General features: G+C 39.6%; 1 protein-coding gene across 1 annotated transcript in view; it reads right to left on the reverse strand.

The window, feature by feature from the left end:
- Positions 1-2,308: 2,308 nt before the first annotated feature.
- The window catches only part of P4HA1 (prolyl 4-hydroxylase, alpha polypeptide I), a 119,071-nt gene continuing 103,845 nt past the window's right edge, over positions 2,309-17,534 (reverse strand). The window contains exons 11-15 of the mRNA XM_006835882.1: positions 15,823-15,876; positions 11,284-11,349; positions 8,846-8,914; positions 7,511-7,607; positions 2,309-2,379 (exon numbers count right to left, since the gene is read on the reverse strand). Coding sequence (XP_006835945.1) covers positions 2,309-2,379; positions 7,511-7,607; positions 8,846-8,914; positions 11,284-11,349; positions 15,823-15,876 — 357 coding nt within the window. The remainder of the gene's footprint in view (positions 2,380-7,510; positions 7,608-8,845; positions 8,915-11,283; positions 11,350-15,822; positions 15,877-17,534) is intronic.

The raw sequence follows: 17,534 nt of genomic DNA on the forward strand, positions 1-17,534 counted from the left end.
TATCTTTTTAAATTATGTATGGACACAGAACATGAGTGGATCAAAGCACTGACTTCAATTCTCAGTATTTCTTAATACTTGTGGTAAAAACAAAGGGTAATTGAGATAAAGGAATTTCACAGTTCATTTAAAGAATAGGTAAAAGTAACACCCACTTTTCTGAAGAAGTAACCAAATTCTTCCTTACATATGTGAATGTTGTAGAAAGGATAAAGAACATTGGGTAAACTATGATTCACCATAAGTAATCGCTGTGGGCTAATGCGTCAGACTGCAATGCCGTTTGAACTGCAAGGTCGGTGGTTCAAGCTCACTAGTTGCTCCTTGGAAACCCTATACAGGGTCACTATGGTTCAGAATCAACTCAACAGCACTTAACAACAACAATGTAAAAGGTTAGACTTCATGGTCAATTAGTGTACTTCGTTCAGTTCAGCTTTCCACCGCCACTATAGTTTTGTGTACTGCTGTACAGTAAGCACTGGATTGCTAACCAAGAGGTTGGAGGTTCGAACCCTCTAGTCATTCTTGGAAACTCTATGAGTTTGAACTGACTTGATGGCACACAACAACAAATATATTTTTTAATAAGAAAAAGTCTTTAGTACTATTACTGTAATAACCTCATTAATACATTAAGTTGTAGAGCTCCATTTGAAGGAATATAATTTTGACCCACTTAAATTTCTGAAGCTTCAGAGAGCCTACATTCTTCTTCCATTAACAATGCCTATTTTTAAATCTAAGAACACTTGAGCAAAGGAAAAACAAGAATACAAAAAGAACAAAACCTTTGTCCCGTATCTTTAAAGATGAATAGTATAAATTCGCGATAATCTGCTGTCCTTACCCATTACCTGTCTGTCACTTTGTCATACTCGGGTGACCTGGGTCTTCTGGCTGTGATGCTGAAAGTGTTACCATCAGTATTTCCAATACCAGCAGGTCATACACACTGGACAGGTTTCAGTGGAGCTTCCAAACTAAGACAGTCTAGGAGGAAAGCCTTGTGGACCTACTTCCAAAAATTAGTTAATAAAACCCATATGGATCACCACAGACTACTGTCCGGTACAGGCTGGACGCTGCTGCACATGAGGCAAAAAATAGGCTCTGACATACCAACAATCATGAAGATGGTGTGGAACCAGGCAACGTTCACCTCTGTCAGACACAAGGTCACCAGGAGTCGGAGTTGCCTCTGTGGAAACTAACAACAAACATTCCAGCAACATGCAGCCAGATTCAAACACAAAAACATCACACAGAAAACAGAAACATTTTTAAAAAAAGATTTAAGATCATAAATAGGTCACTGTTGTCACAATACATTTCAGAATTGAAAAACAAACATTTCTGCTATTTAGGTAAAGATTTTTTTTTCCTTTTAAATCAATTCTCTCATTATTGAAAGGACTTGTACATGTTAAGATTTCCAGTCTCCTAAGGCACAATATTTATTTAATCAGAATGCTGATGTCACCACCCACTGTAGCAGGAATAAGAAGCCAAGTCTTAGCAATAAGAAAAACAGCAAATTCTAGAGACAAAATTGTCTGTCACTGAGAAAAAGGAGACAGAAACAGACTAAGTGATGGACATTTTAGTTAGGAAGGCCAGTGTTATTATGCAGGACACTGTATTAAATTTCTTTTTAAAAATCAAAACAGATTTAATTCATCATAGAGGAACTATAAGAGGAAAGAAGGACTAACAAAATACAGTATACTTCTCTCAGAAAGGGCTTGGGAGACAAAAATAATCCACTTAGAATAGTTATGGAACGGCAAACATAATATGGAACTGAAATTGGAGTCTGAATTTATTACAAATCATCAGACAGGTTCAGAAAATAAACGGAGAGTAAACCTAGGTAAACATAATACCTAGGTACAGACTGTAAGGCATCTGTCTCCTAATCAGCTGTCCTTCTCTTAGCCTACTACCCACCAAGTGAGATGTAGTGAATTGGGTGCTTAAATTGTTATTTTTATACAACCAAAAAGTTCTTGAAAATACAACATAAAGTAAAAATTCCTCATTTTTATCCCTGCCTTGCTTTGTCCTCTGTGACACCCACTGAACTTTAAGGTTTTCTATGTACAAAGCATGTAGTGATTTAGTGTTTTCTTTCAAAGAAAAAACCCCCACAAGGTTAGTGATTGTCCAACGATGAAACATGGGATGAGGTTCATGGCGGAATCGATCATGGAGTGTTAGTGAACTGTAAACTCTTGAAAGTGAAGACTGGAAAACGTGTGTATCAGACACATTAGAGTACAGCCAGGAAGGAAGGGAAGCCTGTTTGTCATTCCAATTCTGACAAGGTACACGGTCTTCGAAATTCTTGTCCACGTTCATGGAGCCATTTATTAGATACTGTGAGAAAAAACATAAAGAATATATTAATTTCCCCCTCTAATTAGTGCTTCATTAATGCTAAAAGTTATGTCTGTAACAAAGCTTTAACGTGAGCTAAAACGTCAAGACTGAAACTTAACAAACACAGATGTTACTTCCACAGTCTATATTAGAAACATACAAGATTAAAACATTACAAAGGACTTCAAAGTTTGTGTATGGCGTATCTCCTAGAGCTTCCATTGTTCAACGTGAGGCTGGAAATGAGACACAAATGCAGTGCAGATACAAGTACTGATAGAACAGAACACTTTTATTTTTTCTTTCCTTGTTTTCAAAGGACAACTTTCAAAGTACAAAGACATTTTTTAAAGATCAACATAAAGTTCCCACTCTAAAGGAGCAACTCATGAATTGTATATGCTTATTGAGTTCTGGTGTGGCGCTGTGGGTTAATGCACTAGACTGCAAAGCCGTTTGAACTGCTAGGTCAGTGGTTCAAGCTCACCAGATGCTCCTGAGAAACCCTATCCAGGGTCGCTATGGGTTGGAACCGACATGATGGCCCTTCACAACAACAACAATAACAATTCAATTTCCTTAGTTCCAAGATACCTTTTTATTTTTAAATGTATTCTGTAAGGAATTAATTTTCTACTCTTGTGTCTCCAGTGTCATAGAACCCCGTCAATGGCACCAGCATGCACAAAATATCTAAACAAGGAACATTAATAATTCACAACGCCTCTTCTACCTTTTTTTTGTTCATTCAAGTTCATCCATTTCCTTTTTATGTCTCTTGAATCCATTCTCTCTTTTCTCGTCCTCTTGCTGTTGCCTCAGTCCAGGCTTTCATCCCTACACACTTTTGTTGTTAGTGCCACTGAGTCGGTTCTGACATATAAACAGCCCTGTATAGGACTTCCGGGGAGCAGCTAGTGGTTTGAACTGCTGACCGTGTGGTTCGCAGTCCAGTGCTGATCCTACAGCGCCACACCAGGAGTCCCACTGCCCACTTAGAAAATGGAAAAGAACCTTCTAAATGGATCTCTGTTCCACTAGCCTCTCCTCTCTCTACTCTAGTTGTTCCAAAACAATTAGGTAGGGAGATTTTGAAATACCCTGACGATCAGGCCTCACCTCTTAATCTTGTTATGTCCAATATAGTAGCTGCTAGACATAAGGCTACTAAGTACTGGAAATGTGGCTACTACCACATACTGAAATGGATATGTAAGGTCAGGGTTCTTTGTCAACTTGACCAGGCCAAGATTTCCAGAGGTTTAGCAGTTGAGATGTGCTTATTCCATGATGATGAAACCTAATACAGGCAGAGTTAGCTCTATGCTGAGTGGCTGTTTTTTAAAAAGGCAGTCAAACATAAACCTTTTAAAACTATTAAGTTCAATCTTTTCTGTGGTGCTGTAGGATAAGCACTGGACCACAAGGTTGGTTTGAACAAGGTTGGCAGTTCGAACCCACTAGCTGCTTCACACACACACTATACAAGGTGGCTATGAGTCAGAACCATCTCGACAGCACTTTAACAACAACAATAACAAAAACATCATTATAAAATAGATATATATGTGTGACAGAAATTGGAAATTATGATTACAGAGAATTTGTAAGCCTGCTTTCAGCCAACACTTGATTGAACTTTCTAAAAGAGGAGTTAGAATTTGCCTGAAAGGTTCTTGCTCTAAACCTTTGTAGAGTATGGGCCTTAGAGGGATCCTGAGCCCCACCCGGGCCTTCAGAGATTGGATATTTGCATTTGAAAAGACATGAAGACCAATCCAGAACTGCACTGAAAACTGGAGATTCAAGACTGAAAGAAAGCTGAGGTTGGGGGTAGGGACAGACAGTTTGAGGTTCTGAGGAATCAAGGCAAGGGAAGTCCACCCATCAGAGAAAATCCCCCTCTAGGACTGAGAGTTCAAGGAACCAGAAAGCCATCTGCTATGCTTGCTGATGACCAGCTGGTCTATGTGTGAATGGAATTAGGGGAAATTCAGCTAGGAAGACACGGGCTGAGTTTGGACTTGTCCTATTGACACTAGGCAACCTTGAGATGAGAGATAGAAGAGGAAGGGCTGGTCTGAAGTTTAAGGAGTTGTGTGAACTCCTGAGCCCACAGGCACTTACCTAGTTGGGGGGTAGGACGGGAAGGCTAGAGGTGAGACTGAAGGAGCCAGTTGGTGTAAAGGGCAGGGAGGTGTGTGTGAACTCGCAAACTTGGAGTTGACCTCGCTTGGATGGCTAGGGCTGACTTGTGACCAGACCTTGACGAGATGACAATAAAGATGTTTGATACTCTGAGCAAGTATGAACCACTACAATTCGTTGGACTGGAATTTAGCTTATGCTTACAGTTGCTCAAAATTCCAACTGGAATGGAAGACTCTTCAGATCAAGGAACCTGCCTGTCTTCTCAGTGTACTGGAGTTGGTGTTATTGTTAAGTGCCGGTGGGGAATTTAAACACTGATTACCAAACATAGGGTGTGGCTATAAAGGCATGAGGAATCCTGGTATGGAACTGTAGGATCAGCACTGAACTGTGAACCCACCAGCCGTTCCTCGGAAAATCTATACAGGTTCACTATGAGTTGGAAACAACTCGATGGCACTTAACCACAACAACATGAGGCATGAAGTGGCTGCTTACAAGCTTTCCTGGGTGTCTTTAGTTTAGATTAAAAGAGATGATAGAATTCCCACTGAATAGTTTTCCTCTTTTACAAATGGGTTTGGAGAAAGGGAGTGGGGGATGATCCTGATAGGATTTTATGATTCAATTGTGTTAGTAGGATTAATTGTGAGTGTCAAACTGCAATTGTAGAAGACATGTAACTAAACGAGGGGAGTAGTTAAACTTTCATTTCAGGAAAAGACAATCCCAGGAAGAACATGAGTGAAGCGTGTGATCCCTACCGGGAGGAACAGTGACAACAGCTAGAGCAACAGAAGATCCATCTTCAAAGAAAGAGCAGCAGGAAAAACCCAAAACAAAAACGGCAGCATGACTGGCTACTACAACACTAAGCAAGCTGTTCACTGTGAAGCTATCATCGAGGCAAGCAATCAAGTTCCTTCAGGACAAACCCCCCTCTCTAAGACAGAAACTCAAAGGGAACACATGAGCAGGCATGTAAGCTTGCTGGTGATTACACTGGTCTACTGGAGAGTGGAAGAGGGGGAAAGGCAGCAATGAAGAAATGGGCTGAGTTTAACCATATTCCATAGCCATTCTGGAGATGACAAAGAAAAGAGGAAGCGCTGGTTGGTCCACAGTGTGGTGAAACCTGGGAATACCTGAGCCCATGGACAAGGACATAGCCACAGAGGGCAAGAGCTGAAAGTGAAGCATCCAGCTGATATGAAGTGAGGGGTGATGCACAAGAACACCCAAACTTGCAGATAGTACCCATTTGACCTGGCCTTGATGGCTTGATAATCAGAACTCGACTAGAGGACGATAAAAAGGAAGAAAGAAAGAAAGCAGTGAGAGTAGACAGTGGGAGAGGCGGCGGCATGGAAAGGCTGAGCAGCCACAGCCCATGGACTGACTTAGCTGTGTGTCCACAGGCAGGACGCTGGCTTGCACAATATGCCCTTTGTGGACATTTATATGAATATATATTTTTTGTTTCATATGTATACATCAAATATTTTTGCTTTGTTCATTTGTCACATATAAGATGTAAATGGGGCCAGTGTATTTTCGCTTGTACATGTTTTATATCATGTTAGGAGCAAGTATGATTTGACAATTTTCTTTATTTAGAGATTATGCATATAGTTTATAAGTTTCAAGTTGACAAGAGGGGACTGTAATGGTTAGGGTTATATGTCAACTCAACTAGGCCAGGTTTCCAGAGGTTTAGTAATTGAGATGTGCTTATTTCCATGGTGATGAAACCTAACACTGGCATAGTTACCTCTATGATGAGTGGCTATGAGCAACCAATCAATTTAAGGGATACTTCTTTGGGGGTGTGGCCTGCTCCCAATATAATGGACATGTAGAAATGCTCTCTCTCTATATATATATTTCACTGGTTTTGCTTCTCTAGAAAACCTGGCCTAAGACAGGAGATAGTTGTTGTTGTTGTTGTTAAGTGCCGTCGAGTCGGTTCCGACCCATAGCGACCCTGTACAGGGATAGTAGATCAAATAAAATATACCGTTAATATTAATTTCCCCTACTTTTTATTTTTTAACGTGACCAAACCTAACTTATAGGACCTTCAGCGGGAGTGCTGCCTTGAATGCCTGAAAAAATTATTACTTAATCTTCAGGGCCAAATTTGAAAATCAAATTTGAAGAACACCCCAAAACTTGACAAAGCATATCTTTGTATTACTATGTACTATACTGTACTCAGGACTCCTGCCTGGTTGGCAAACCACAAAGTCAGCAGTTCAAACCTACCAGTTGCTCCCTGGAAACCCTGTACAGGGCCATTATGAGTAGGAACCAACATGACAGTGCTTAACAACAACATCAGAGTGTAGTCAGCAGCTCAGGAGTCCTGGTACGGCACTGTCAGATAAGCACTGAACCAGGTGGCAGTTCAAACCCATCAAGTTGCTCCTCAGAAACCCTATACAGGGTCTCTATGGGTCAGAACTGACTAGACAGCACTTAACAACAACAACAACAACAGCGTACTCTACACAAACCTATCCATTACTCTAGCTAATGAAGAACCCCTTGGGGGAAAGCTAATGTCTTATTCAACCTTAAATTATGTTTCTTGGCGTAACAGTTAGAAATAAAGTTAAAAAACTCTCTAGTATAGAAGTGGATCACATTAGAACAAATGAAATATATTTCCATCTACTGAATGCAAATTTATGTTGTGATCAGAAACCTAGTTGGCTGAATTCCTTCTAGTGTTAAAGTCCTATCAGATCAAATCTATGTGGGTTTTGGGGTTCTGGTGTGGTGCTGTAGGATAAGCACTGGACTGCTAACCACAAGGTCAGTAGGTCAAAACGACAAAACGGCACTAATAACAACAAGGCAGCTTAGGTTTTGTTTTTGTTTTCTTGTAAGATGTCAATTATTATAGTTTTCAAAATATGGGACAAAAAACAAACATGGAACAAAAATTCTATCGGAGAACATAGGAAATATTTACCCCATTTATTTCCAACTAGCACCGGGCAGGCTGCGTGTCGCGTGCTGTAGTCCCCTTCCCCACTGGCAAACAAATTATACCAGAAAACAGCAGTGCCCTGTGGAGAACAACACCAAATTAGTCCCAAATAAAATGCTAGTACCTACACTTTCTGTTGTACTTCAATTTTCTTTTATTCCTGAAGAAAGATTCTTCTCTGGTAGCATCTTCCTCTACAATAATGTGATTATATCACTTTAAACTCTGTTCTTGGACACATGAACACGTTAATATCACAAAGCTGTTTGACAAAAGGGGCACCTGTCAAAACAGAAAGCTAACAAATCCTACAATAACAAGATGGCAGAGAACATCATAAGGACCTGTGATACAATTAATTTCTTAATGTGGTCTTTGTAGTTCTAATCAAATGTCTGAGTGGGTCAATGCAAATCCACCAAGGAGATTGCATAGCTTGCTACCAATGTAAATAAGATGCATGACACACTTTGTAGGGGTGGGACCATACAAATCCCATGCATGAAACCTGTAAGCCTGCTAGGCTTAAAGGGGGACATGGAGAGAGAGGAGCAGCTCCACAGAGGACAACAAGTGTCAGTACTCCTCAGCAAGAACAAAAGCAGCGTGACAAGTCAGGGATCAGGAGTCCAGACCAAGACAGCCAAGGTGACTTGAGAGTTAAGAGTTGTAACACGCGTCATGTCCATGAAGGCCACCAGCAGGGCCCCGAGGCAGCAAGCCCTCAGCAGGGCCTGGCGGCACAGGGCAGAAGAAGCTCTTCTGGTGGAGGAACTGCATCCTGAGTTGTTTCTGTGACTTTCAGTTGATCCTGACCCCGACTTGTAGCCCGTTACTCCCCTAATAAAACACTTAACTGTACGTGTGGCTCATGAGTCCAGGGAGACTAGAGCAATTTACTGAACCCTAAGGTAGGAGGGTGAGTACTGGGCAAGGTGAGGGTCTGGGAGTTCACTGGTGTTAGAAATGATGGGATGGTGCAGCACTTTGGAAGAGCTGGATATTGGGAACATCTTTAACCTCCACCTCATAGAAACCAGCTTTGTGTTGATCCTTTTCAAAGAAATTACTCAGTTAGGAACCCCTTTTAGGAAACAAAAATTTTAAACATCAACCCTTGGTTGTTCATTACCTCTAGGTATTCATGGTAAACTGACATAAACATTTGCCAGATTTTACCTTTTGTTTAAGGATAATGTAGTCTTTACCATTTAAAATGTAATTCATTCCTTAAACCATGAAATGCAAGTACACCTCTACCTCAGGGAAAAATAAAGAGACCCAAAACATTAAAAATAACAAACATGCCAAATTTACCTTTTTGGGCCAAACACTAGCTCCTACTTCCGGGAAAACAGTGGCTCCACCTGCTGACACATCACTCATCTATATAAGACAGGAGAGCGTTTAGTATCTCAACTGCTGGCAGAATAAAGTCAACAAGTTGTGCAGGAAAAGAAAAGGGTATTATGTGGGCCATCTGTGAACAGTGTTAAAGAGTTGAAAAAATAAATACTGACCGAACCAAAAGACTATGCAACTGTATTAGGAACTGCACGGTGCATACATTAAGTGGGTGCAAATACTCTACACACAGAGATTGAACTCTAATAACATAGTCGCAATATTCATAAAGCAAAGAACTATGAGTAGAAATGGGAACACAGAATAGGAGACTTTAATGGCTGGCTCTTAAACAACTGAGAAAATGTTTAACCTCTCTAACAAGTGAAATGCAAACCAAAACCACAGTTAACTGCCAATCTTAAAGGTGAAGTCAGACAAACCTGTTTCTGTTGTTAAGTCTGTTCCAACTCATAATGACCCCGTATAGGGTTTCTGAGGAGCGGCTGGTGCATTTGAACCACAAACCTTATGGTTAGCAACCCACTGCTTATCCTAGAGCACCACACCAGGGCTCCTGATTATACTCGAAGTGGGATATCAACGTGTGTGATTCACCTTTAGAAAGTATACAAGACTTCACAGCATGGATTTTGTATACTCGACCAAAATCTCTCAAGGAACTCTGGTAGTGCAGTGGTTATGAATTGGCCTGCGAACCTCAAGATCAGCAGTTCAAAACTACCAGCTGTTCCATGGGAGAAAGATGAAACTCTCTGCTCCCGTAAAGATTTACAGCCTTGGAAACCCTGTACAGGGCTGCTATGAGTCAGAACCGACTCCACGGCACATAACCACCACCACCACCACCTCGCATGGGTTTCCCTTTGTGACACTTTTCTCATATTTTTCATTTATTTTATCTTACATGGGAAGGGCTGGAAATGGGGAGGAGGGCAGTAAGGAGGGAAGGAGGTCTGATACAGGGAGGGAAGGCTACAGAGGGGGAGCTCTAAGGAAGGAGGGAAAGGAGTGTAGGAAATGGGGTACGATAGATAAAACAAGTGGTGGCAGAGAGAGAACAAAACACAGAGGTCAATAGGGAGCAGACAGATACAGAGAGATTGGAAGGGGGTGAGGTTTATTAAATCCAAGAGATGCAAAGTTTCATATGATTCAAGTTGGGGATGGGGGAAAGAGATAGAAAGAGTAATAAAATAAGCAAAATTAAGTCTAAATCTAAAATTTATCTCTTACGTTAACAAAGGTTATAGCAGTATGGCAAGTTGCATTTTCAAATCTAATAGATCCTAATTGATCCCATCCTCCACGTTCCTACAATGGGACACCGAGAGTGCTCTCCAGTGGCAGCATTCCTTCTACCCTGCAGACCTGTATAATTGCCTGGATTCACAGAATCCAGCAAAGGAACACTGGGATTCCTATGAGAGGTCATAAACAGGCTACGCACTTCTGCCTTGTTCTCTTGTGATGCTTGCTACCATAACCCAGCCACAATGTGTGCAGAGGCCCAGGCCACAACTGACCAGGTACAGGTGCTTCTGACAACAGCCAGCCTCTACCTCAGCCTCTGAGATGGCTACAGCCCCAGGCCTCATCTGACTGCAAATGTTCATGAGATCCGGAGCAAGAGGCAAGAGCAGCATCCATTCAACCATGAAATAATAAGAACATGTGGTTGTTTTTAAATGTTGGGGTGGTTTGTTATGCACCAATGGAAATGGAGTAAATATGATCAAAACCTAATTTTTCTGCATGTATGAATACATAAACAATGCCAAAAATTAAGAACATACTATTTTTAGAGTTTAATAAAGGTGAGAGTGGGGCTGTAAACTACTGTAATACATTAATTCAGAAGCTAGTGTGATGATACTTTGTGAAAATTTATCAAACTATACACTTATGCTTTGTGTACCATTCTGAAGTGTGTATGAGGGAGATTCAAAAAGTCTACGGAAAAATGGAATTAAAGATAATCAAATTTTTGATACATTTTTGAAGCTCCTCATATTATAACTTCAATAAAAAATTTAATTCATAAGAAAACTTTACTAAAATAATCTGTGTATATATATAAACATAAAATCATGCAAATATATAAATTCTTACATATACACACACATATATATATAACTAAAGAGATAGTTCATACTCCAAAATAATAGGAACATTGAGGAGTTTTCAGTTTCTTCAGATTTTTTTCAAAAATTTCTACCATGAACATTTTATTATCTGAGTAAAAAGTTACAAATGAAAACAATCTTTCATTCCTTTTACTCAGCTGTGAAAACTGTAAGATGTTAAAGAGTTAAGCAGAACAAACTTAATATCAAAGTAAATGAATCATGTCACCAGATCCCAACTTAAAAACTTGAGCCATAACTTACATAAAACAGCCATGTAGCAATTCTATTTCCCGTCCCCAGCTCTTTGAAAGCATCTGGCTCATCTTTCTGTGAATAAAACACAGCTAATTCAATGGTGTAAAATTCAGTAATGCAAACATTCCAGTGACAACTAAACACCAATAATATGCTGAAGGGTATCCAAAACCAACCCAAAAGTTTCCTTTATAATAGGCAGGGCACTATACAGACCAGGTATACTTGTTAACTGTTGCTTTAGCTTGTACAATGAATATTTCTGACAAGGCCTTGAGGGATAAATGATTTGTTAAGTCTAGATCCATTCAAATATTTACTACTATTATAATTTTTTTTCTTTTGGACAACCAGCATTTTAATCTGCCTAGAGAATTCAGATAGTTAAAATTTAAATCTAAATGGAAATACAATATAATCTTTTGGAATTTGTCCCAGAAGCAATGAAAATAGGATTGACGTAGAAACTTATACACAAATGGTCATAGCATCTTTATTTACAGTAGTCCCATGCTGTCCATATGTCTTTCCAAAGGCAACCATTTAAACAATACTACAGAATATCCAAGGAGCTCTGGTAGCGTAGTGGTTACTATTGGGCTGTGAACTGCATGGTCAGCAGTTGGAAACTACCAGCTGTTTCCAAGGAGAAAGATGAGGCTGTCTGCTCCCGTAAAGATTTACAGCCTTGGAACTCCGGTACAGGGTTGCTATGAGTCAGAACCGACTCCACGGCACATAAACAACACCACCACCACCACAGAATATCCATCCCATGAAATGCTACTTAGCAATAAAAAGGAAATGTTCTATTAATACACACAACTTGGATGATCCACAAGGGAAATACACTGAGTGAAAAGAGGCACTCTCAAAAGCATATGTACTGTATCATTCCATTTACATAACATTCTTGAAAGAACAAAATTACAGAGAAGGAGAATAGATTTGTGGTTACCAGCCCTTAGGGATAGAGAATGGGAAGGTGCGGGTAGCCATAAGCAGTACCACAAGAAAGCCTTGTGGTAACGGTACGGACACAGTGTTTTGATTGTGGTGGTAGTTACACAAAGCTTTACATGTGATAAAACTAAAGAGAGCTACACACACACACACACACACATACACATACAAGTGCAAGGAAAACTAGGGGAATCAGTGAGTTCTGCAGATCGTACCAATGTCAATTTCCTGGTTTTGATGTATACCCCCCTGTTGGTGTGGCACTGTGGGATAAAAGCACTGGACCACATGGTTGGTTTGAACCTCAAAGCTGGTGATCCAAACTCACCAGCTGCTCCTCGAAAACTCTATACAGGCACTTAACAACAACATAGTTGCATAGCATATATATTATTTTGTTAAGTGCCTTCGATGCCAGATGGTAATATTAGGGGAGGTTGGGTAAAGAGCACATGGGACCTCCCTGTATCTTTCTTTGCAATCTTCTTTAAACCTATAGTGTTTAAGAATTTAAAGTTTAAAAAAGAATTTAATAATAATAATTTCAGGACTTGAACTGTTCAGCCTTTGCTTAATCCAAGATCCTCTGACATTTTTCAATCACTGAAAATCGAAGAAAATGAAACTTAAAAATGTTTTATTTTCTGGCCTACAAAAAAACCGTTCTAAAATTCTGAAATTTAAGCGAGCAAAGGACTATAACACAAGATAGTGTTTTCTTTACGAAACAACAACTAGCTACACAAATATAAAAATACAGTAATAAATCAAGAAGTTTATTAAAATACCTGGCACACTCATTAGGATCATATTTAGTTACAAAATAAGTTTAATTCATTAAGATCTGGTAATGCTATAATTTATAGCTGAATATTTTACAGAAGTAAATATATATATATATTTGTCTTAAGCAAGAGTACTTGGGCAAAGGTGAGCTTTTTACAAATCTCCTCAAAATTACCTATTTTCCTTGCTTTTCTATTTTTGATCTTTTTCTTTAAAAAAAAAATCATGTATTACAGTATAATTTACAGACCATGAAATTTACTGTTTTCGAGTACAGAAGTCTGTGGGTTTTAGTATGTTGACAGATTTGTGCAACCACTAGCACAACTGATTTTTTTATTGTGGTAAAAATACACGTAACAAAACACCTGCCACTTCAACATTTTCTACACGTGCGACTCAGTGACACTCTTTTCATCATGATAACCACCCCGTTGTCCATTTCCAAATTGCCCCATCACCAGTACCAGAAACCAAGTGTCTCCCTTTCTCCTACAAGTGGTAACCACTTAAAAACTTGATCCATTTACTAATTCTAAATATTTCATTTGAGTGGGCTCACACAGTCTTTGTTCCATTGTGACTTACCTATTTCATCTCATGGATGTTTTCATTCATGTTGTAACATGTGTCAGGACTTTATTTTTTAGTATGGTTGAATCATATTCATAAATATACATTTGTATGGATATATCATCTTTGGTTTATCAGTTGTTGTTTTTTTTTAATAATGAGATTTGTTTGCAGATTTTCATTAAAAAGGACATTTTCCTTCACAGGTTATTATTGTGACTCTAAATACATAGATCCTTGATATCTTTCTTTCTTTTCTAATTGTGATTTGGGTGAAAGGTGACAGAGCACATTGGTTTTCCACTCAACAGTTCATACACATTTTGTTTTGTGACACTGCTTGCAATCCCACCATGTACAAGACCTCTTCCCACCTCTTTCCTGCATTTACCATTTCTCTTCGTCCTTCTTTCCTATCCCTTCATGCCTTCTGAGCTTCACCCCTGTGCAATTGCTGCCCTTTGGATCTGGTATGGTGGCCTTTTCTAATTAGTGCGTACCTCTCGGGTGTTGTTCACTTTACAGGCCTATCTATTGTTTGAGTGAAAGTTGAACACGGGATGTCCACACACCTAGTGGTTGGTTGGTGGTTGTGTGCTGCGGAGTTGCTTCCAACTCATAGTGGTCCTATAAAGGGTTTCTAAGGTTGTAAATCATTACGGGAGCAGAAAGCCTCATCTTTCTCCCAATGAGCAACTGGTAGATTTCAAACTGCTAACCTTTAGGTTAGTAGCCCAGCTCATAATCCACTATGCTACCAGGGTTCCTTACCTACTCACCTCCTGATGGACATTTATGTTCTTTCTACCTTTTGGTTATTGTGAACAGTGCTGCAGTAAACATTGATGTACAAGGATCTACATATTTTCTGCCTCTCTTTAAGGAGCCTTGCTGGTGCTGTGGGTTAGACGTTGGGCTGCTAGCTACAATGTTGGTGGTTCCAACCCACCAGTCACTTCCAAGTAGAAAGATGAGGCTATCTGCTCACTTCAACATTTAGTCTCAAAACCCCTGTATTGGGTCGCCATGAGTCACAATTGACTCGTGACATTGATTTTGGTTTGTCTATCAAAATGCATTCTTATCATTTCTTCAGATCTGTCTTCAAATTCATAAATTCACTTGAGTTATTTCTAATCTGCTTTTTAAATTCATTGTATTTTAAATTTCAACAATTGTTTTTCTACCTAAAGCTTCTACTTGCTTATTTTTCAAATACGTGAAATCATTTTAAGATTTTCTTATTCATTTTTATTCCCTCTTGTTGTTGTTAAGTGCCATCGAGTCGGTTCCAACTCACAGTGACCCTGTATTTCTGAGGAGCAGCTGGTGAGCTTGAACTGCTGAACCACTGACCTTGTGGTTGAGTGCTTATCCTATCACCACACCAGGACTCCTATTCCATCTTAGATTTGAACAAACATTTAACAGTCATTTTACACCCTGTATCTGAGAGTTATAATATTAAAAATCCTGGGAGAATATAAACCTGTTGGTTGTCTTAGTCTCACCACTGATGTCTTTCTGGCCGTTTTTAAAGTGAGTTCATATTTTGCTAAACAAAATCTTTAAGAGTCCACAGGGACTAGAAGAAGGATGCTTCTCTCCATAGAGGACTGAGTTTGTTTCTGCCAGGTGTAAAGGTATGAAAAAATTTAATATAACTTCTTTTCCAGGTGAAAATACAAATTCCAAATCTATATGAGGGCAGGCCTATGCTTTCACACTTTCAGAAGAAATTCCTCATACACACCACATCCCAGGCAGGACAGAGATATAAATATAAGGCTTCTGAGTCAAAACACATTATTTCAAAGCTATTCTTTCTTCATCAGATGTGTAATTCTTTTAGAGCGCTAGGCTTTGTACAGGGGCCTCATGGGCTGCACTTTGATAAAGCTCTACATTTCTGGAAGTAGCCACACCACCAATCAGCTTCAGGGCCTGGGCCACAAACTCTCTACTTTTAGTTCCTAAGTTTTGCTATTTTCTGATCTGCCGTTGGGAATTTTCTTGACTTTCTTCCAGGTTAAACAATACACATAAAAATAGGTTGTTTTCTCTGACTTGGTATCTTAGTGAAAAGGCTTCTCAGAGTTTCTATGCCACCATGCTGCCACTCACTCTAAGGGGGCTAAGTATTTTGAAGACTGAAAGAACATAATCAACATGTCATGCTTAGGCGTCAACGGATTTCTGACATTCTCCATTTCTTCTACTTACCCGTGCAAAGTCAAAATGGGGTTCATACTGTCCTCCAACTCCGTAATTGGCTACCTGCAGGAGAAAAACAAAGCATGAGTGGAAGAGCGATCAGGATTGAGATTGTTGTTAGGTGCCATCAATTCAGTTCTGATTCATAGTGACCCCTATATACAACGGAACAAACACACTGCTATCCTCACAACCAGTACTACGGTTAAGCCCGGCATTGCTGCCATCGTGTTAATTCATCTCGTTGGGGGTCTTCCTCTTATTACTGACCCTCTACTTCACCAAGCAAGAGCTCCTTCTCCGGAAACTGGCCTTTCCTGATGACATGTCCAGGGTATGTGGGACAAAATCGCACTATCTTCATGTCTAAAGACTCTTCTGGCTGTTACTCTTCCAAGACAAATCTGTTCCATGGGATAGGCAGTATCCTTCGCCAACACCATAATTCAAAGACATTATGTTTTTCTTCAGCCATCCTTACTCATCATTCGGCTTTAACATGCACGTGAGGTGACTGACAATACTGTGACTAGGGTCAGGCACACCTTAGTTTTCAAAGTGACAACTTTGTTTTTTTAAACAAGGAATAAAAACTAAGGATATTTGTTATTGATGTTAAGTGCTGTCGTGTTGGTTCCAACTCACAGTAATCCTGTATCGGATTTCTGAGGAGCAGCTCATGAGTTTGAAATGCCAACCTTGTGGTTCTAACTGACCTTGCTGTCCAGTGTCAGCAAGGGGTATTTTAGAACTTTAATTAATATGCTTTTCTTTAACAAACATTTGGGGAACACAAAACTTAAACTCTGAGATTTATTTATTTTCACTAACACTCTCATTTGGAACACAACCAAAACTCATATTTTGTAAAGCCTAAAATGCTGTCAAATTCCTAAGTCTATTTCAATAAAATCTCTTGCCCTACATATTTTTTTCCTGGTAAGGTGAATAAAATGCGGACATTAATATGGACTGAACTATTCCTGCTAGAGGGCTGAGCAGCTCCAGCTGGTTAGGGCAAGGTCCAGCCTGAGGCAGCGAAAGAAGTAAGATAAACACCGGGCCTGGGTTCCAGTTCCAGCGCTCTTCGTTACAATGTATATAATTTTAGATACAACCTCAGTTTTATTTGTAAAATGAGGAAAATGATATCTTCCTTAGCACCCTCCCTCCATGGCCTAATGAGAAAACATAATTAAGAGTATTGCCTTCATCAAAGTCTAAGTTGTATGTAAATTATTAGCATTCTGGAATTTTCCTTCCTCTGGTGTGGGACTGTAGGATGAGTACTGGATCTCGAGCTACAAGGTCAGCAGTTGAAACTTAACAACAACAAGGAGAACTGCATGCATTAGCCTGAAAAGCCCTATGAGCGTGAGCAAATACAAGACTGGGGAAGAAAGAGACAGAAGGAAAACATCAAAGGAAACATTTCTCATGTCTGTTGTTGTTAAGTGCCATCGAGTCAGTTCTGACCCATAGCGACCCTGTATAGGGTATCCAAGGAGTGACTAGTGAACTTGAACCACCGACCTTGCAGTTCAAATGGCTTTGCAGTCTGGCACATTAACCCACAGCACCACACCAGAACTCTGATGTCTGTAGGCAACTGAAAATAGGTTTTATTTTTTTACTTTGACTACACAGGCATACTTCTCCCATTAACTCTGTAGTAAATGTCATGGGTAAAAAAATCTAACAGAATTTGGAGAAAATATTTG

Source organism: Chrysochloris asiatica, unplaced genomic scaffold (genome assembly GCF_000296735.1).
Source record: "Chrysochloris asiatica unplaced genomic scaffold, ChrAsi1.0 scaffold00020, whole genome shotgun sequence".
Lineage (NCBI taxonomy): Eukaryota > Metazoa > Chordata > Mammalia > Afrosoricida > Chrysochloridae > Chrysochloris > Chrysochloris asiatica.